This window comes from Heptranchias perlo, chromosome 18 (assembly GCF_035084215.1).
Source record: "Heptranchias perlo isolate sHepPer1 chromosome 18, sHepPer1.hap1, whole genome shotgun sequence".
In the NCBI taxonomy this organism is placed as follows: domain Eukaryota; kingdom Metazoa; phylum Chordata; class Chondrichthyes; order Hexanchiformes; family Hexanchidae; genus Heptranchias; species Heptranchias perlo.
In genome coordinates, this window is record NC_090342.1 from 36,635,670 (window position 1) to 36,658,540 (window position 22,871).

Consider the following 22,871-nt stretch of genomic DNA (forward strand, 5'->3'; position numbering starts at 1 on the left):
ATATTTTCTTTCTGACTAATAGATGACTATTTCAATATTTTTTAAAAAATGAAACCTTTTCTTATAAATCTAGGATGTTTACAAGGGCCAAGTGCCCTGTAAAAATGTTAGTGGCTGGTCGCTTCCTGTTAAACTTAACCTTCTGCAGCCAAATAGCTTCTCCTTCTGTGCACTTTTATTAATGTTTCCCATGTGTTTCATGCCAGGCAGCTGACAATGTCAATTACCTATTACTCTGGAGGTTTTACGTCTTGTTTAAACCTCTGCACTCACATAGATAGGAGCAAGCACACACATCCATGTCTCAGTCAGAGCTTCACAGAAAATCCCTTTGGTTTTTATTTCTATTTTCTGCCCATTACTCTCTCTCCCTGGTTTCTCTCAGACAGACTATCTCATAATTTTTCAGCTGAGAGTCAGGAAAGTCTTTGGTGCAGACCTCCTTGTAGCTCTTATCCACACTACAATGTGATTGATCATCAGGAGCAATGATCTTATCCTCTGCAGCAAATCTAATGTAATATTTTGTTGTTTCTTCAAAATTGTAAAACTCGTTTTTGGGTGGCATGGTGCTTCAATGGCCCAAGCAACCTGCAAAACATCAGATGAAATGACAAGTACTCAAACTAATGATCTTCTGCTGAGACCGTTCCACTCTTAGGATGTCTCACCCAGCAACCAGGCAAGATTTGTTTTATTTCTCAGATTATGGGTGATGCTGGCAAGGCAACATTTATTGCCCATCCCTAGTTGTTCTGAGGAAGTGGCAGTGGGCCTTCGTCTTGAACCAGTGCAGCTTTTGTGGTGACGGTGCTCCCACGATGGTCTTCAGTAGGAAATTACAGGCTTTTGACCCAGTACTAATGAAAGGCACCAAAAATTAAGTTCTGTGATTCATGTGGCAGCCACAGTTGAGACTTGAAGTTATTGTTAAAACAGACACAATTAGTGTTTTCATCTTACACTAGAATCTTTTCCTTTTCTCTTTGACTCAATAGAACCCTTATCTCTGTGAAAGCTCTGGAGTCAGGTCAGGAGCAGGAATGGAGGATTTACCTGATGAATACTGCCAATTTTGCATTGTGATCAGTCAATTGTCTGTTTGCAGTGGGACAGTGGTGGTTTATCCCTCTACTCCAACACTCCAACAAAGAACTTTGGAATTGTCTTTGGCTCAGTTTCACTGACCCTTGCCATCAAAATCGCAGTCAGACAAGCTGGGCGAGCACTTTCAAGTAACAATCTGCCTTGGGACTTGTGGCGGCACCATGCATATACATACCAGCTCCTAAGTTACTCGGGACTGCGTAAATTCACACACACAAATATAACAAAGCCATCCACTCATTGCGAATGCAACACATAATTCCATGAATGGTGGGAGGCTGTGATTCTCATTGCTGTGTTCCCAATTGCAGTTGTGCTGTCATGAGAAGGTCGAATGATTCTCACAGGATGGAAGAATAAACTGAAAGGCCAATCACCTCAGGATCCACTCTGCCCACCATGTAGTGGATGGGCATAAAGTAACAGGTAAGCCTGGAAGCAACTTGTCCTCCTGGCCAGGGACTGTAAGCAGTACTGGGAAATTTCAGTAAGGAAAAAAAGAGAAAAATAAGAAAGGTACTGCAAATGCTGGTGAGATACCAATTATATCCTATAACAGCTTGTATTTGGCAGATAGCTTTATGAAACCCAGGGCTCATTACAGTACCAATCATCATAACAAACATGAACACTAGTACAAAGTCATAGTGTAAATGGGTCACTTTTAAAGATTTTAAGTACAGTAGTTAACTGTCATTCTGTAGATTTACGTTTTCTTCACAACACACTAAATACTTACTTAACTCACAGCTGGAATGTGCTAGATTCCCAACACCAACAAATGCCACTTAACTTCTCGCCTGCTGGTGAGATGTTAAGTGGCATTTGTTGGTGTGGTGTATGATTTGTGCACAGTCAGTAATAGTCTCAGTTCATCGTGCCACAGGAGCCAGGGGAATATTAAATTGCACTGTGCTCTAATTACATTGCACTATAACCTGCTATCTGATGGGGGAGATTCTGCTGAAAACACATCAGCACACACTGACATTTTGTTGTTGCCCTCAAATTGACATGACTTCGGAAATAGCGTACTGCCACTCCTTCACAAGATAAATGAGTATGACTTCAAGTACCAGTCCACGTATCATGAAGTAATTTTTATCCCTGCAAAGTTCCAGTGCAAGAGATGACACTTAAGATTTATAACCTCAACCTTGACATCTACTAAAGATGGACTCTGTCAGGATGAAGGTTGACATCATCACATCAGAATTTTTACCAACTGGATTTGTCCACTTTTCGAAATGGAAATTTCCATTGACAGCAGACTTTTCATGAAGCTGGCTGTTGACCTCTGTGGTGAAAACTGATTTCAAAACAAAGTTTGCTGTGCTGTGACTGCTATGTGCAATACTTTCAGCCCTGTGATAAATCATGTAAAGATACGTGTGTAGGTTTGATTATCGGTACATTTAAAGGCTGCATGTCGTTCACTGTGCTGTTAAGGGTATCTAAAGCTCGGAAGAGCAAAGCACATTTCCAATGGCGCTTACAGCGAGTTCTGATTAAGGTTACACACCTGAAACATCATAAAATATGTATTCTGTTTACAAATGATGACTGATTTGTTGTGTATTTTCAACATTTTCTGTTCATAATAAAATGTTATGATGTCACGTGGCATACAAGACAATAATAATGCTCAACTGCAAAGCTACTAAACCAGGCTACTTTTGCAACTACAATTTTTTTGTTGTTCTTTCCTCAATATCTTTTTTTTTCCCTCTCTAAAGATCAGTTGATTCCTCTCCCACCCCATATGCACTGTACCCAAGGGCTCCACAGAAGAACTTTGGAAATGTGCACCAGGCGGTGTCAGATAGCAATCCAAAGTGACGCTTACCCTGCGGAGAAGTGCTCGACTTCTCCTTGATGGCACCGCTGACAACACAAACTCACCATGTGAGGAATCTCGGGTGCTATTGAATTGCCTTTTATTTTCTTATTGTAAATTCAACAACAACAACTTGCATTTATATAGCGCCTTTAATGTAGTAAAACTTCCCAAGGCGCTTCACAGGAGCATTATCAAACAAAATTTGACACCTAGCCAGATTAGGAGGTATAATTCAGTTTATGTCAATAAACTAAAGCCACAATGTCTTTATCAAATGGGCCAAATATCATATAGAGAGCAATGGGAGAGGGAAGAAATTGAAATTTTGCAATATATTGCAAATCAAATGCAGATACTAAGTTTATAACCTGAAGCTCATCTTGGGCGGGAACAACCACTGACATTCAATTTTAAGGACTAAAGAAAAGGTACAACTGGCCATTTAGGACTTTAAAAATGTTATATCTGAGACCTTGAAAACACTGTGGCATGGAGTGGCAGAATGCAGGATCAGGTCCATGAGCTCTTATATTATGAGGTCCCAATCTTAATCTTTCCATACTGGGGGTAGCTGAGTAGACACCAGAGGGAAAGATAGCAGATTCAAGTGAGCTATTTTAGCCTGCTCGTGCATCCCATACCGAGCTATAGAACAACATTGGCAGAAACCTAGGAGCAGGATCCCTGCCTGTCTTTCCAGCTATGAAAGGAGTATTGCATGGGAGGATATAGAAAGAAAAAAACCTTGCATTTATAAAGCCCCATATCACGACTCTCAGAAATATCCAAAAGTGCAAAATCCCACAAACAACAATCAGATTATGACCAGTTAGCCTGTTTTGGAGGAGGGAGAAAGAGAAGAAACAAAACAAGTACATTATTTGGGGGGGGAGGGGGAGGAGGGAAGAGCTAAATTACAAAAACAAAAAACATTGCTTTTGCCCTAAAATCTGTCTGCTTTGTACCTCAATGAACATGGACTGATACCTGTATCAGTCTGATAATATCAGTCTCAATATCACTCTTGCATCTGTGTTGTAAGTGAACAATATGTGGTCTAACAACAGCTGGCAATCAAACAGTACCTTGAACTAAAATTGATTGGCAGTTAAAATATATAAGTACAGAAATTGATACCTTTCAGTGCTGCAACCCTATCTAATCTGCCTTCCATTCTGCAAACTGATTTCACAGCAGAAAGTAGGTTGGAGCCAGCCCAAAGCAGAACTTGAAATCTTCAGACAGACCAATTCAGGCCCCATAGACTTGCAGTGCCTGTGCAGAGGATGGGCGTACACAGTTACACAAGAGAGCTGGGCAGTATTGCCGTAGGAGGGCAAATGGGTGCACCATGAGGTCAAACGTTGGCATCAGTTAAAATTGTTTGCTTCAGAAGTCAGAGAATTGATGAATTGGGATCAACTAAGATGTCTCAAATCATGCAAAACCCAATCTTGTTCACACCCACCACATCTGCAGATTGCAGCTCCAGACAAAATTAACATGAAGCATCTCTCATTTGGGACCATCATGCTGCAGAAAGACACCCAATCACAGCAAGGACAAGTTGGATCAGAGGCACAGATGAAACAAGAGCAGTTGTTTTAGAACAGCTATAAACAGGGTAGACAGATGTGTACTCTGGAGTGCCTGTCTGCCAAATCATTGTTACATTCGACTATATAGCTTTATCTAAGATTCTACACAGGTCCTTTTGGAAAATTAGTATAAAAAAGAGACAAACGTTTTCAAAGGCTGTTCTGGAAGAGCATCAATAGATTTGTTATGGGCCCAGAGTGTGGATTGAGTACTTTAAACCAAGCCACTCTCTTACTGAACCACACAGCAATGAACAATGCCCCTGAATCTCCTCAGACTTTCTGCTGCTGCACTACTGTAACTTCGGCAGGAGTGCAACAGAAATCCCATTTATGCACGTAAATGTGGTTTCAGAAGACAGTACCATAATGGCATGAAATGTCTCATTTTATTCAGGTTGCCCTTCACTATAATTTTATGCAAGGAAATAAAAAGTACTTACAGGTTCACTTAGGCTTTAATTCATAAAAGCTTTCAATCATAAATACTCATGTATGTTGGCAGCAGCTTAAGAGTTAATTATAAAAGGTTTCTACGTTTGCAAAAACTTTGCCACTGTAACTTTAGAATAGGAAAAATACAGAGGGCACATTGGGGCCAGTGACAAATGTGATAAACATCTTCACAAGCTGATCAGATAACCCACAAGTGATGAAGTGGTGAGCGGGTTACAATCTGCCTTATGACTGAAGAGTTCCCAAAACTGCTGGATGTCCCACATTCTATTTGTAACATGTGTATTTTCGTCAAGCAGGAAAATAAAGTGAATAAATATTGTGGTACCCTCTGCAGGCCGAGAAAATTAAATAAAGCTGTTTTTGTGATTTTACATTTGTGGCAATAGAATCTTTCTGGCTGCGTAAAACATATTAGAACAAATGCATTGCTGGGGACCAGAGGTGATTTATAGTGAACCACTTGTGACATCGGCCTCTTGGTCTACAAATGGCATTATACTGTAGTTTATCTTTTACCTAGGTTGATGCTCATCCTGTATTAACATGTCTGTAGACACAACAAGCGATTGTTCTTCACATTATTTTGTCCTGGTCTAGGAATATTGGGACATTCAGGAAAAGTTGGAAGCAAATGCCATACAAAATTAAGAGAAAAAACGCAAATTGAAAAAATCATTTGCCTGTTGGGGAAAAGTGTGGGGCCCGGGGCTACCCACGAGTGGAGAGAGAGAACTTTTTAAAAGGGAATAGGGAATGTGTGTTTAGTCTGTGCAATATCATTAACTGGGAAAACACAATTCTACAGAAAAGCACCTTTTAGTTGTAAACATACTAGTTGATCTCCCGTGGCTTTGCAGATGGGGAGCCAAGGCCAAGGGCACTTTTCAGGTCAAGCAGGGTTAGATGGCGGGGAGAGAATTGAACCTAGGCAGGGGAACGAGAGGAGGGTAGGGGAGAGGAATGGGAAAGGGGGAAGTTTACCTCAAATGGGGTTTCTGAGTGCAAATTTTGCCTCACCTGGGGTGGTTGGTGGTGGGGGGGGGCGGGGGGCAGGGGAAGGCTAGGAACTATTTTTGTTTCAGCAGTAGGGGGCTGTTCTTTTTTGCCTCAACAGGGTGGGGGAAGGGCTTACATTTGTACATTGCTTCAGTGAGGGGAGTGGGGATTGTCGGTGCCCACCTACACATTGCTGGCTGCTTTATTGATTTCTTTGACATGCTCATTTCTTTTCTGCATTTTCCAATAAAGCTCGATATTGCACATTTCCACATTTCAATGGCTTTCTGGAACTGCTCTGATTCAGGGAAGTTTCTCTGAGATTGTTAAGATTTTATTCTTTTGCGCTTTGCAGTACCGTTTTCAGCGCTGCTTTCTGTAACTCCATGGTTGGCGTTGAGTTCATACTAAGACTTTTTTATTTTCCAGTTAGATTCTCTTGAAGACTTTAAGTGTGTTATGTGTGTTGTTTGTTGTTTTTTTTTTACAAAGAGACTTTTTCTTAATTTATTTTCTTTAGGTGCTTTCAAAGGTGGGCTTCTCCTGCTTTAGGTGGTCCTATCACATAACGTTATGTCACATAATGTTATGCTCACAGTGCCATCCACAGTTGCAATAGCTTTGGAATGTTGCATTTGTAATATAAAATAGATAATGCATAATTTAATGAAGAAAAAATTACAGCATGCATTGTTCTTTAAGTACTTCAAAATCAGAATTATTCAACAGCACATGGCAGACTTGGTCTGTCAAAATCTTGAAAACTACCAAGCAAATGTGTTGCTAACTGCATCAGCTTGGTTCATCCTAAGTACTGCTCCTTACCCTCAGCAATGATGAAATGGCCCATTTAAAAAACTGACAGGTTATGAAGTTTACTGAATAAAAATGCACATGGGCAGACATGCATACCATATATGCAACTGACCCCTCTTATTCAGCAGTCTGGTTTAAATTTCTATTCCTTATTTTTCCTCCATCTTTAGAGTTTGTTTTACATTCAACAAGAGGCAGTGCTGCATCTAGTTCTAGAAACTAAAGTGGGGCGAGTAGGTAATGTAAGGGTAAGGGAACGTAAGGGAAACAGTGATCATAACATAATTAGGTTAGATATAAAAATTGAAAAGGACATAAAAGAGTCAAAGACAAAGATATTTGACTGGAAGAAAGCCAATTTAAATTAGGAAGAAAGGGAGCTGGCCCAAATAAAAGAAAAATTGACAGATGAGCATGCACAAACTATGGGAAGTACTCAAACAGGAGATAATTAGGGTACAGACTAGACATATACTCATTCATGAGTTGGATGATAAGCTGTTTTATAAGGTCAAGGATGTTACACCCTATTGTGCACAAGGTTTTATTCTGCTGGTATGGTGGAATTGTGTCCTACTTAGATTTTAAAAAATGTAACTGTTAAGTAAACAGAGTCTCAGTTCATTTAGAGTTTAATTGTTTGGTCAGGGAACTGACTAATTTCAAATGTGCTTGTCAATTTCAGATTTTGCCTGAAAAGCTCAACATTTTAAAAATATTTTGCATCTGTGACAACGCTGACATCAAAGACATATCTTTTTAATATATTAGAATAGAATTAATACATAGATAATAAAACAAGAATATGGATGGGCAAGGTTTCCTCTATCTTTCTCCCTTTCTTTAATCTCCTTGACAACACTAATTGTGGCAAAAAGGGCAATGCCTGCTCCCAACGCCACCTTACATGAGCACTAGGAGGTGCTTTAGAGTAGGGATGAATCTTCCCCAGATTTTCCTCCCTTTATATGCATGACACTTGGCCACAATGGTAGAACTAGATTAGGAAGTTAGATGTGGGGATGAAATGAGTGAATTTACATACCTCTAGTCCGTGGCTCATACAATGGTACTGCAATATACTGCGCAACCTCTGTCTTTCGGCCATGTTATTTTAACTGTGCTGACCCCCATGTGGGACATTAATATAATTCGCCTTGACCTCACATACTCTATGTCATTACATGAAATCCAAGACGTGCTGCTCTTTGATTTTAAACTCATGTTCAACCCAACAAAATAGAAGTTAACACTGATTTTAAACTCCTGTTTGAGGGACCTGGACAGTGCAGCAGGTTAAGCACTGGCTTTTCACCTCTGGGTCTTGGGTTCATCTCCAGCCCAGACTGATGGAATGGAAATTTACACTGTTTACTAGCTGTATTGGTTCTGTGCAAATTAGTTTGGTCAGTCTCAATCCTGATTCTAGTGGGCATGGGGCTACAGTACAAAACTGTCCTTAATTCGTCACGAATTGGCAATGTCATTCAGAGGCCACAAGATGACTTGTGTGGGGAATGGTAAAAGTTTTGTAATCATGCAGTAGGGGAGTCCTTCTGAGGTTTGGGCTAAGGCACATTGTTGGGGCAGAGTGAAGGGAGTTTTGCCCTGCTTTTAGCTGCACAATATTGGACTTGGGCGTGCCTGATGCTGATACTGGATGCCTGAAGTTGGAAGAGTGCCATTCCCAGCATTAACAGCCTGTACCTTGATTAACACAGAAAACCGTTAAAAGAAACTCTTATTCAACCCTCATAATAGAAGTTACTATAAATCCACATCAGTTCTGATGGCTGTGACCGACATTGAACTCGCACTGGCATCACCAAATTCTAATCTAATAATAAATACTGTACAATTCAGATTATAAATTAAACATTCCCTTATTTTAAATCCTTGCTGATTTGCTGAATAACATGGAAATCTAGTGTGTGCTTCCAGCTCCCTTTTATTTAACAGAATGTAAAATAGGAATTAAGTGTAACTTATACACTGCTTTTGTGCTAAATTCCCCTCACTCTGCCCCACTAGGCCATATTGATGAACATGAAATCTCACTGTTTCTGTATCAATTTCAATAATTTCAAACTGTCTTGATTGTTTTCATAAAGTGTCCTGAGAAAAAGTGTCCTGAAAAAAAAACCTTGCAGGATCCTTTCAAACTCTCCAGATAAATTAAAAGTAAAATTCTCGATAGTTGCAGCTCAAAACAGTAACAGCTTATTAACAGATAACATTTCTGACATACCCAACAAATGTAAGAAAGCTTAACATTTGTTTGCAAATATAATGGACCCTTTTATCACCACAGTAAACCTTTCTGATTTGTAGAAATAACGCAAAAAGATCTCTCTTTGGCAGCACTTTAAATATTTTCAAAAAGTAATACTTTTTCCCCCTCACTGAATTTGATGAATTGAATTAAAAGAGCTGAGCTTATGTGAATTCTCTCCCAGAGTATGCCTTCTTATTCTATCCCTTACACATCAGCAAAGACCAATCAGTAAGGTCAATGAAATTCCGTTTTTATTACATGGAACTCCATAACTGGGGATCATATTCCATGATTCCATCCACTTTTCTGCAAAAACTGCAAACTAGCACCAACAAAGGCACCAGCAAATGTGTTAAAATCGTTTCCTGTTTTCTTTAAGAATCTCTGGTGCCACATACTACTATGCTCGCAGGTAACCGAGCATAACAGGATCCACCAAAACAACTCAGCTTCACTCAAACCTTGTTTTCTCCCCCTCTCCTATGAAGGGAAGCATCCCAGTCCTTCTCCTACCAAAGCCCTGGGAATTTGGGAACTTAATGGGTAGAATATTATGGTAACTGTTGTGACACTCTGCCAGCTGAGAGCGTTGACGTGTATACTAGGAATGAGGAAAGCACCCTGGGGCTTTTTATAGTTTATTGGATCCCTGCTGTAGCATAAAATCACAATGTGAGTAACACAGCCCTGGCCTTGAAATCGTTGTAAAAATGACTGCATCAAACCATCACATTTCCAATAAACCCTTTTTGCAGCAGAAATAAACAAGCGCTATATTGTGAATTTATGGGATTATTCATTCAAAAGGTTTTTGAATCATTGGGTTATTTTGACAGCTGTGCAACATAGCTGACAGCTGATCAGGGAGCTGATATGCAGCAGGGATGTGACAAATATCAATGAGCTATCTGCAGCGCAGAAGAAACCAAATCATACTTGTACCGTTATTATTCACACTTTTCTCTTACCTGCTCTGAGCTCATCTTCTGCAACTCTTCCTTCCACATTGCCCTGTTGTTATCAATTCCATATGCTGGGGGTGGTGTCAATCCTTGAAGAATCTGTGAGTCGCGGTCCTGACACAGAGCCGTGAGGTGTCCTATGTACAGCTTCAGTTTACTGCGATTCTGGTTCAGTTCTAATAGTGACTGGACGATCTGCTGGGGAGAAAAAAAATAAGAAGACAAGCCATCAAAAATGGGGTACATTGCCACAGCAAATATGGCCATCACCATTAGAACAAGCAAAGCTTGGAAGCCACCACCACAAAGTTGATCACCAAGAGAAGCATGGGAGGCAGGGGGGAGAAAATCTGCAATGCAGCCAAATAGAGAAAAATAAAAATGAATACAAAATAATGAGTTATTGACACCCAACATCACAAAGAAATAAGGAAGGATTTAAAACTCATGACAACAGTTGCAGTGCCTCCTACCAAACAAAGGCAACAAAATCAAGGCAGCATGATAAGAAAATCACAATCATTTCAGAACAATGAAGGTGCAATGATTTGAAATAGGAGGTTCCCCCTCCACCCTCTTTGGCTTGTTACATTTAACGTGAGAGTTTCATTTCTGGTCATTCTTAATTCTGAAAAACCTAATTCCTGTTCCCACCACCATCATCACCAAAGAAACAGAAGACTCAAAACTTTCATTTCTTGACAATGCTGGATAGCAACATGAAAAGAAAGAAAAAAGAACGTGTATTTATATAACACCTTTCATGATCACAAGACATTCCAAAGCACTTCACAGCCAACAAAGTAGTTTTAAAGTGTAGTCACCGTTGTTTTGTAGGCAAATACAGCAGCCAATTTGCACACAGCAATGTGTCAATAAAGGGATATTCTGTTTTTTGTGGAGTTGGTTGAGGGATAAATATTGGCTAGGGCACCAGGACAGCTTCTCCACTCTTCTTCAAAAAGTGCCATGGATCTCAGTTTAACGTCTCATCCGAAAGATTTCCTCAGTACTGCACTGAAGTGTATGTAGATTATGTTCTCTAGTTTCTGGAGTGGGGCTTGAACCCATGTTTTTCAGACTCAGAGGTGCGGGTGCTACTACTGAGTTAAGGCTGACACTTAAAATTGGGATATTGGTGTCCAAAAGAGCTGAATACAAGCATATAGAGGTTATTCTAAAGCTTTATAATGCACTGCTAAATCCACATCTGGAGTACAGTTTAGGTCACTAGCCTAGAAAAAGGACATATGTATACTGGAAAGGATATAGAGAAAAATAACAAGAATTATGCCAAACACAATAGGGATGAGCTATGAGTAAAGATTAGAGAGGATCAAGCTCTATAACCCAGAGGAAAGGTTAAGAAGGAAACTCATTCAGGTGTATAAATATTAAGTGGTATGGATAAATAAGCCCAGACTATTACTTCAAAGTATATCAGACTTGTAGGAGCAGAGGACATAAATTTACATTAGTGAAAGTAAATTAAACCAGACATTAGAAAGATTTTTCATTCTAAAGTGATAAATGTTTCGAATAATCTGCTTGGCAAGGTGGAGGAAAATAAAAGTATTCAGAAAGCAGTTGAATGCTAGGCTGAAGGGATTAGGTTACTTGATGGATGATCCTAATTAGCTGAATGTCCTTGAATGTTCATATATTCACATTGAGATAGCTCCATATATTGGATAAATACATTCAACAGGACTCATGCTGTATCTTCTGTGCACATCATGATTTGATTTTATCTCACTGAAGATGTCACTGCAATCAGGATGGTAGCCATTTGTAAACTGGGACAATTTATACTCCATTCAGAATAGAGAGGATAATTACAATTCCATGCAAGCACAAATGAAGGAAGTGTGTTAAATCTACACCAATACTCTATGGCACTCTCAGGATCTAGAACAAAGCTTTTGAGATAATTATGGCTTCACTGGTTGACAAGAAAATGGCATGAACTGTATCCACTGGTATTAGTACGCTAATGGCTCAGTGAGTAACTGCATAGACTATAGCACTGAGACGTGGAAACCAGAAAGGTCTCAGACACATTTGCTGATCTGTGCTGAATTACCTCATTTCAGCCAATGTGGTAGTGAGTGCTATAATTGACATTAATGGTCCCATGATAGGGGCGGAGAAAATTAGCTAGAGCTCTTGATCACTACCCAGTGCAACTGCACCTCCATTGGGAAAAGAGGGAGCGAGAGAGAAAGAGAAAGAGCCAGAGCCAGAGCAAGAGAGACAGGAATTGTTACATGTGGAGAATGTGAGGTTCAGCTGTGATGGCCCAGTGGGTGATTAGCTTGGTGACACTCACTGATCAGGCACACAGAAGGGGAAGAGGTATTTTTTCGTACCTGCTATGTTGAGATCTCCATACCATTTTAAAAATATCAATTAAATCAATTCAGCTTATGTGCAGATATGGTGCACAGCTGAACAACGTAGCTCAAGAATCATAGAACTTTACAGCACAAAAGGAGGCCATTTAGCCCATTATGCCTGTGCTAGCTCTCCAAAAGAGCTATCCATTTATCCCAGTCCCCTGCCATTGCCTCACACCCTTTTAATTTTTTAACTCTGGTTGAATTAAAGGAAGTTAAGTTTCTATTTGCTCTTCTCTCTCTCTCTCTCGCTCACCCCCCTCCTCTACCAGCATTCAGTATGACTCCTCCAAGACAACCCGAGAATGATCCACTCTCATACCTCAATGAATACTACTCTGCAGTTGGCTGCTAGGTGTTACCCAGGATCACACAAATCCATTCTCATTTCCTCCCTCCCTTCAAAGAAACTTGCAGCGTGATGAATTACAGATTTAAATTTACATCTTACCTTTCTGTAATGCAGTGCTCATACATGCTGAAGTTTCAGCTCTAAGTGGCTGAGTACTCGACTTGTGATTGAATTATAGGAATCAGCATTCAGAATTCATCTTTGTACTAGCTGGCCAGAGGAGTCATCCAAGTGACCCTTTCTGACCAGATGATCTAACGCGGGTGGGCCTCCGACAAGGCTGCTTTTGGATTAGGGGCAGGAATACCTTCTCCCAGGGAGAAGATAACCTTTATTGCTTTTTTTGTAGACTTTTTTGGGGGGGGTGGCGTGCGAGGTTAGAAAAGTACTTCAGATTAAAAGAGAGTGAACAGATGTGTCTAAAATTTGGCTCATCTGCTTTGACATCTAAATAAAATGAAGCTACAGAATGGCACAAGTTACAGAAATGCAAAATAAGAAGGGCAGGCTTGGATTTGCCTTGACTGTGGTTAGTGTCTGCGGTGCAGTGAAAGACTAATTGTGCAGAGAAGTGTACAAACTCATGGTAGATTTTGATTGGAGGTGAGACAAAGTTAAGTGTCTGCACTCACCCTTCAGTGCTTTAAACAGCAATTAATGCACATCTCCTTGGTCTGTAGGTACAGCTGGAACTGCCCTTTGGTTTCTTCAGGCTGTACCATCCCTGCTGTGACTGGAAGTGAAGTTATTCAGCCTAATTGCAGTATTCACTATCCTCATGACCCAGATTTTGAAATGATTTAAGTAATTGCTTTGAGCGACATGGCTCTAATGTGCTATGCCTCTGAATGTAAACAAGCTGATTCACATATATGATCTGCACTGGTTAGTTCCCAATCGCAACTCTGCTTCCCAAGAAGGCAGCAAGTTGAGACCTGACGCTTTTCAGAGGAAGAGAGGGAAAACTGAAACAAGAATGACTATGGTCTACTCTCAGACATCACCTGGCAGCCAATTCGAAGCAGCATTGCTGGAGAACCTAGGACCAGGATTTCCTGCCAGGTCTTACAGCCAGGGGTGATGTCTGGCATGAAGGTGGTCAAAAGAGAACTAGGAGAGAAAATGGTTTTCTAAATAAAGAGCCTCTGCTCCTCAATACAAAAAAAATGAATAAAAATGATTGCTGATTCAGGTTTAAAGAAAGCGTCTCAGCATTAGTGTACTTTTTCACCAAATTAGTTAAAATGAACTTGAATTTTTTTTTTGTTTTCTTTCCGTGTACCTCTATTAACTTTAAAGCAGTATATATTTTTGCTATAATGGCAAGGAGTTGCTGTTAACCATGGCAGTGTGAAGGAGAAGAATTAACAAGCACACGTTTAACAGAGCCAATCACTTAAATATCCAGTACTACTAAATGTACCTCCAAGTGATGGCAACTAAGTTCCTTCACAGTGACCCAAGTAACCTGAGGACACTTTTCCCCAATAATTTTCCCCACAATTCATTACTTAAACAAAAATACTCAAATGGTCAAAATGTTTTTTTTAAATGAACAATAATTCCTTTTAAACTTAAGAGATATTGACGATGTCTCTCTTCAAGGCTTGACTGTCTTCTTTATCTAAGTTGTAAGCAAGAAAATCACGTTTGAAAACCAAATTTGTTTTTGCTGAGCATCAACATCATCACCTCTTCTAATGGCATGCCTGCATAGCCAGCCAGCATCAACAGTCTGTCAACAGAGCCTGTCCCGGAGTAACATCAATCATGACCCCTGCTGAGGCTGGTGCTTCATAACTGATGTCATTTTCCAGGTGAATGTGGGCTGGAAGGTGTGGAATTTGAAAAATGCTTCCAATACTTCAGCATGCAAAAAATGCACTGGTCTGTAAGGTGTCAGCCATCTTTGACTGCTCCAAGTTGGTCTGAGTGGCCAGTGTCCAAACAACAACTTGATGCGGTAGATGGGGAGCAATGCATCAACAGTGAAAACAGCATGTGCACATCAAACATTGTGACAAAATCCCAATGGCTGTTGTCAGACCTCCAAGTTGATTTTTATTTTATCCCATTTGAGTTTAAAAGTTTATTTCAACTCCCATCTCACAAAACATCCTAAGATCCGCACCATTCCCCAGGCCAAGAGGACAGGGAAGGAAGCTGTTCCCTGGCCTCCTTTCTGTAACTGGCTGCTATGAGGTTCGGGAGAGATCTGCAGTGACTTGTTCTTTTGTTTTTCCTCCTTCACTCACTGGGTCCTTGCTCTGAAACTTTCTCATCACCCCATTGCAAAAGTTCAGGAAACTTACTATGTGGGAAAAGATGTATACAAATCTGCATCCTTCGACTCTGTGGTGCTGTTTCGATTTTGCGAAAACTTGTTGGGGTGCAGCCACAAAAAAAAGTGTTTTTCTGTAAAAATGATCATGTTTAACAAAGCAACCCACAGAGAACAGGACCAGGCCAAAGGGGAACTTCATGCTGGTGGAAAATGGTAGAATTCTGTATTTAAGAAAATTTGAACTGTAGGATACAATCGTAAAACTTCAACTTTTAAAAAAATTACTCCAGGCAAGAGTAAGAATCTTGAGCTCATGATGAAGAAGCTCATTGCGAGGAAATAGAATTCCTCTTTAGCTCTGTCACCCAGTGTCAGCATCGAACACTCCCAGGCCATAGAACAGCCAGATGCATCATAAGGCCAACTCTACTCTACAACATAATAACCTTCAATCTCAGAAGAGCATACCAAATGTTTTTTCCCCATTTCCCAAACCATCCACCCCTGCAGTCTTTTGAGTAATTTTGCCAGTTTGGTACTAATCTGCTCTGAATTAACATACAGCTTTACAGTACAGACTCGTGCCCTCTAAGCCTGCCCAAAACCATTTCATGTAGGACTTTTACAGTTAGTAGAAAGAGAAGACCGAGATCTCATTTATGTAGGACAGCTTTCAACCCAAAATCCCAGAAGTGAAAAGATCAGTGTTCTAAACTAAGCTCCACATATCAAACCAACTCCCTCCTCACTTGCACGATTGATTTCAATGGCACACTACAGCACTTTTGAACCAACTCGAAGTTAAATGGTCTTAGGTCAGTTCAATTAAAATGTAATTGAATATTAAAAGGCAGGATACTTCATTCATCACTTTCCACCAGTTACTAAGAAATAAGCTATACTATCTTACTTTGGATTTGGTGAATACTTGTCTTCGACCTTTGGTTGATTGACACGACAAACGTCAGTGCAATCCTATCAGCACTGTCCTCTTGTAATTTAAGGTAACAGAGTCGCCCTCCCAACACACAATAATCAAAAATACAGTCATTCACAGAGAGTGCTGGCCGGTGAAGTCACTAGTTCTAAAATGAGAGAGCGTCCAATTAACACAGACAAAATGCCCAGCTCTGTCACACTGTTAAGCTCAAGAACTCTTCCCAGCCAGCATGCTGTTTAAAGGGTTGTTGCATACTGATGTGAAACCAGTTTTCTCACACCGTTGGGCTTAGTAACTCCTTCCAGCCAGCATCCTAATATTATTATTCCAGCTTTCTCTCAGTGGCAGGCTTAGCAACTCCTCCCAGCCAGGATTGTATTTATGCTGATGTTCATTCAGCTTCTTTTTACCTTTTAAGCACAGAAAAAACTCACTTTGGAAAGATTTCCCACAATAGTCAAAAACAAAAGAATGTCAATGAAAAATCTTTTGAATTATCTTCCCTTGCCCTTTCTCTCCTGAAAGTGGTTGTTTATGCTGTGCTAAAGTTCCTCAGAACCTGGCAGTCCTCATGCTCGGAACTGTAGCCTGCTAGCTTCAGTCTGTTCAGTTGACAGTGATATATCTGGGAAGCTGCACAAACTCTAGGCTCTAGCTTCTCACATTGGTACAGATGTCTGACATGGTTAGAGGTATCTCTAATACAGGAAATGCTATTCTATAGGCAAGATTGATCATTTTCTTAAAAAAATTGCAATTTTCTATGTCTTTATTATGTTATAAACCTTACTTCAAGTATTATGTGCTCAGCTTAGTGCAGAATGCATTTGAAAAAATATTTGAAGTGATTTGCTAGGTTCGCTGTCTACTTTATAAAAACAAAATTGGAAGCTGTTGCTATCCTTTTTTGATTCATCGATTTTTTAACTTCTGATTGAAATAATTCATCCTTAGCGTCCTCCCCCTCCTCATCTACACGCTGCCCCTTGGCGACATTAATGCAGACATGGGAGTCAGCTTCCACATGATTGCTGACGACACACAGATCTACCTCTCCACCCCTCCACTGCACCTGTGCTGTCAGGATACTTGTGCAACATCCAGTCTTGCATGAGCTGGTATTTCTTCTCCCTGAGGAAGATCAAAACAGTCGGCTTTGACTCCTGCTACAAACTCTGTACCCTTGCCACCGACTCCATCCCCTTTCCCTTGCCTCAGTTTGTTTGCAACCTTGGCACCCTGTTAAACTTCGAGCTGAGCTTCCCCTACCTTTCCTCCTTATTATTGCCCGCCTCCGCCCTAGTCTGCTGCTGAAACCCTCATTCATGCCTTTGTCACTTCCATACTCAACTATCCCGATATTCCCCTGGCCAGCTTCCCATTCTTCATCCTTCGTAAACTTCAGTTTATCCAAAATTATGCTTCCCTTACCTAGGCTGCACCAACACCCTCTCTCCTTATCAAGAAAGGCTGAACAGGCTGGGATTCTTTTCTCTATAAAAGAGGGTTGAGGGGTGACGTGATAGAGGTCTTTCAGATAATGAAAGGGTAGATGTAGAGAAAATGTTTCCACTTGTAGGGGAGTCCAAAACTAGAGATCATAAATATAAAATAGTCACTAATAAATCCAATGGGGAATTCAGGAGTAACTTCTTGACCCAAAGAGCGGTAAGAATGTGGAACACGCTACCACAAGGAGTAGTTGAGGCAAATGGCATAGATGCATTTAAGGGGAAGCTAGATAAGCACATGAGGGAGAAAGGAATAGAAGGGTATCCTGATAGGGTTAGATGAAGTAGGGAGGGAGGAGGCTTGTGTGGAGCATAAACGGCGGCATAGACTAGTTGGGCAGAATGGACTGTTTCTGTGCTGTAGGTCCAATGTAACTCTCCATGGACCTACATTGGCTCCAGGTCACCCAAAGCCTCAAATTTTAAATTCTCATCCTCATGTTTAAGTCTTGTCCCTCTTCTGTAACCTTCTCTAATTCTAGAGTTGATCATAGAATCATAGAATGATACAGCACAGAAAGAGGCCATTTGGCCCATCATGCCTGTGCCAGCTCTTTGAAAGAGCTATCCAATTAGTCCCACTCCCCTGCTCTTTCCCCATAACCCTGTACATTTTTTCCGTTCAAGTATTTATCCAATTCCCTTTTGGAAGTTATTATTGAATCTGCTTCCACCACCCTTTCAGGCAGTGCATTCCAGATCATAACAACTTGCCGCATAATTTATTTTCCCCTCATTATAACCTTTGGTTCTTTCGCCAATTGCCTTAAATCTGTGTCCTCTGGTTAACGACCCTTCTGCCACTGGAAACAGTTTCTCCTTATTAACTCTTTCAAAACCCTTCATGATTTTGAACACCTCTATCAAAATCACCCCTAACCTTCTCTGCTTTAAGGTGAACAATCCCAACTTCTCCAGTCTCTCCACATAACTGAAGTCCCTCATCCCTGGTACCATTCTAGTAAATCTCCTCTGCATCTAAGGCCTTGACATCCTTTCTAAAGGGTGGTGTCCAGAATTGACCACAATATTCCAGCTGGGGCCTAACCAGTATTTTTTAAAGGTTTAGCATAACATCCTTGCTTTTGTACTCTATGCCTCTCTTTATAAAGCCAAGGAACCCATATGCCTTTTTAACAGCCTTCTCAACTTCTCCTGCCACCTTCAATGGTTTCTATGTTCCTGCACCCCCTTTAAGATTGTACCATTTAGTTTATATTGCTTCTCCACATTCTTCCTACCAAAATGAATCATTTCACACTTGTCTGCGTTAAATTTCATCTGCCCATTTCATCAGTCTGTTACTATCCTCCTCACTGTTTACTCCACTTTCGAGTTACGTGTCATCTGCAAACTTTGAAATTATGCCCTGTATAGAATTTGCTTTGGAAAGGTAGAACACAGTTCAATGCCTACGGACTTCTGCGGTGTAAACTCGCACATCAGTACATTTTGTAAGGGTAATTTTTTCAGGCCATTATTTTCCCAATCAATTTCAATTTTAAAGGTACTTGCAACTAATGAGAGGCCCTTGTTTCAGCAGACCAGTGTCCTTGCACGCCGTCCTGATTATAAACGGATTCATCTAAAATTAAAATAATGATAGATCATCAATTCAGGTACTGGTATAATGATTTTTAAAATATGAAAATGGCAAACCTGCACCAATAGTTCAGCTCTTTTATGTTTATGGAATCGTTAAATAACCCGTTGTTCCGTTCTGTGTCGGGCTATGTATCAGGCGTTGGTTCCGTCGTTGCGCTCGCTGTGACGTATTCCAATCAGTTCTCCAGCAAATTATGGTGTAAATTCGCCACTGGAGGATCGGGGCATGCAACGGTCTAAATTATGGTGTCCGTTGCCAAGTTTGCCGTTCCAGGAGATTCTTGGCCAATGTATTATTCTTCTGATAAAGTCTAAGTGTGTGCTCTTTAAGGCCTTAAAGTCTAATTGTTAAGTCAACACTGGGTTCATCAAGGTCAATAGGCACCAGTTGAATTCATACACGTGCCAATTAAGGCAGGTGTGTCCAACATTTTGCAGCAGGTGGCCAGATCTGTTCAACTCACTGAGAGAGCCACATACAAGTAAAATTCGAAGTTTCCATAAGCTAAAGAACCTAGCTCACACTATACTAAAAATCCTAGCCTCTCTATGCAAAATCCAATTCCACATCTGCAAAAACTCCAAGCCCTGCTTTGCAATAAAAATCTAAACTTCTACCCCCCCCTCACACAAAAAATTCTGTCTTTCACTTATATTTTGGATTTTACTGGCCAGGCCTGCTCCCCCTCATCCTCTTTTACAATCTGGTGTGGTTCACCACCATCTGCTTTCTTCTGCTATCCCATAATTCACAAATGGAAGCTCGTTCAGCCTCTCCAAACTTCCTGGGCCTTGAAGTTGCTTCTTGATTGATGCAAAAAAGCAACTCCTTCATTAGTGTAAATACACCAATCAGGAAACAGCTCTTCTAATCTTCAAGGCCCAGGGAATTTGAAGCAATTAGTGAGTAAACAGAAGGAAAGAACTGCAAACTGAGTTAAAACTTCTCAGGCCAGATCTGGCTCACGAGCAGCATATAGGACACCCCTGAATTAAGAGACAGAAGACAACCTGACTCCTGTATTCTGTATTCCGAGAAAGTTTCTTTATATCGTTATACTTTTCTATGAAGAGTGAATCAGAAAATTCAGCGTGACACTTGAAATGTGACAGAAGTGTGGCAGACATACTTGCCCCAATATTTAAAGCGGGGGGGGGGAAATGTAGCGGCTGGGAAACCCGGAAATGTGGGCAACATGGAGGTCCTGCTGAATTTAACAGCAGGACCTCATTTGAATTTATTTTCTCCATTTCCTGGCTAGCAGCCAGCCAGATTGAGAGGTCGGCTGGCTGTTGGGCGGGGAGGCCTGTGCCAGAAGGCCGCAGCTGGGGAGCGAAGAGAAGGGTGGAAGAGATTGCGGGGAAGTAGGGAGAGATCGCCATGGGCTGGAGATCATGGGGGCTTCGGATTGCGGGGGGGAGGGGGTTTTGACAGATCACAGGGAGAAAGGCCGATTGCGGCAGGTTAGCTTGGGGGCCGGGGAAAGCACTCCTGCTCCTCCCGGCACGCAAGCAGTGCTGGAAAAACACTTACCTGCAACATCTGGCCGTTCTTGCCTCCCTTCAGCTGCCAGGTTTCCTGAGCCCTGGGAAACCCGGCCTGCAGCCGTTAAATATAAAAGGCTGCTAAAATCTGAGGTACACAGCCTCATTAACCTATTTAAATTACTGACCCGCCTCTCGAGAGCAGGTTATTTGCCCACCCCCCCCCCCCCCCCCAACCCGCCCCGATTAAACTGGAACTAGGCACGATCGCGACGGATTGGGGTCGGGTTTCAGAGTTTTAAGAATTAACCCGCCTGACATGGGGGATTAAAACTCCCCCTCTGTTTTTGTAATAATATAGATAGATCGATCAGTCTGAAATGTGATGGACATCTGAAATGAGATAGACGGGAAGTTTGCACATATGTAAAGTTTTATAATATACCAGCAGAGCTCCTGTGGCAATGGTCACAGTGAGTTGCTTATTTTGTAACAATTGGGGTGTTACACAATATAATGCAAAATATACCTACAAGGGCCACTGACTTATGGTGACTGATCAAGTCAAATTCTCTTTTCATTACATGATTTAGTGGGATTTTCATTGGTGCTTTGGGATTGAATTCCACAACTGTTCATTATTTTGTGAGAACTGTAAATGAGCAGCCTATATTTTATATATACCGTCCCCACCTCTTAGAGTGAGCGTGTTGGTATTAACGCGATTTGCCCATTATACGAAGTTGATGGTAAATGGTGAGAGAACATATCGGAGTAAGTGTTGCATGTTTTTGTTATAGTACTTTGAGTTAATCAATTCAATACAAAAACTATAACAGCAGAGCTGCTCAGCAATGCAGCAATTACTGAAATTTTAACTATTGAAAATTCCTTTTAAATTAAAAATGTTTCTTCATTTTCTTTCCAGAATATGAAAACTTATCAGCCCTTCCTCACTGTGTGAACCTAATTGTAACCATGCTTGAGAATGGCAATACTGGAGCTGTAAATGGCAAATGTTTGTAATATTATCCCGAGCTGTAAGAATTCTGACCCTGTGAAATGTACAAATAAAAGAGAATGTGACAAAGGGCAGATTATTAATATTTCATGACAAAGCTTCCACTTCCCAAATCTTGTCTCTGGTCATGTACTCCAATATCACACCAATAATAACTACCGTTAGATTCAGAGATACTGGAAATAGCCGGTGCGCTTGATGTGTTAGAAGTGGTGCCTTTGTAATTGAATTCAATGGTAACGGTAAATGGTTAGTGCCATTTGCCCGATATAGGTGGCTGTTCATGATAAGCGTCACTGGTATAAGTGGAGGGGACAGCTTATGCATATTTCTTCACCTATGTATTTAATTTTCATTCCGTACCATTTTTAAAGCTAAAGATACATAGCTAGATGATATACAAGATTTACCATTTGCAGGGTGGGTACATGGTATTTAAGACTACTGGGCTAGGGTGATGACTTTTGGCAGGACTCGGGTGGTCCTAGACTCCAGTGTCACTGGAGTTGATCCTGTGCTCTGGTAGCACTGGGGGGGGGGGGGGAGGCACTGGGTTTTGGCAGAACTGGGTTGAATGTCTTGCACCATCAGCACTGGGGATGGGGTGCCGGGTTTATGAGGAAAGCCCTGTGGGCTTACTTCATTGTGAAGGGAGAACCTGGCTTTTGGCAGAACCGTGGAGGAGAACATAAAGTTTAGCAGAATTCAGGGGACATAATGTGGGGTTTGGCTCACTGGTGGATGTCAGTATTGAGGCCAGGGAAGGGGCTAACAGCACTGGATAGGGGAGGGTGCTCCTGCGTTTGGCAGCACTGATTTGTATCAAATTAGAGGGTGAGAAGGTTGGTTCTCAAACAAGCGTACTGAGCTTGAATAAAGGAGACTATGATGGTATGAGAGCGGAATTGATTAAAGTGGACTGGGAAAATAGATTAAAGGGTAAGATGGTACATGAGCAGTGGTGTTCATTTAAGGAGTTATTTTACAACTTTCAAAAAATATATATTCCACTGAGGAAAAAAGGGTGTAAAAGAAATGACAGCCATCCGTGGCTAAGTAAAGAAATTAAAGATAGTATCCGACTAAAAACAAGGACATATAAGGTAGCCAAACTTAGTGGGAGGATAGAAGATTGGGAAGTCTTCAAAAGACAGCAAAAAGTAACTAAAGGATTGATTAAGAAAGGGAAGATAGATTATGAAAATAAATTAGCAAACAATATAA

The 22,871-nt window shown here is 40.9% G+C and overlaps 1 protein-coding gene across 7 annotated transcripts in view; it reads right to left on the reverse strand.

Moving 5' to 3' along the window:
* The window catches only part of LOC137334765 (ELKS/Rab6-interacting/CAST family member 1-like), a 1,087,823-nt gene that overhangs the window by 27,178 nt on the left and 1,037,774 nt on the right, over nucleotides 1–22,871 (reverse strand). For 4 of the 7 annotated variants that reach the window (XM_067999706.1, XM_067999704.1, XM_067999702.1 and 1 more), the window contains one exon: nucleotides 10,060–10,251. In XM_067999706.1, the coding sequence (XP_067855807.1) occupies nucleotides 10,060–10,251 (192 nt within the window). The remainder of the gene's footprint in view (nucleotides 1–10,059; nucleotides 10,252–22,871) is intronic. The other 3 variants (XM_067999707.1, XM_067999703.1, XM_067999701.1) reach the window with 1 other exon arrangement.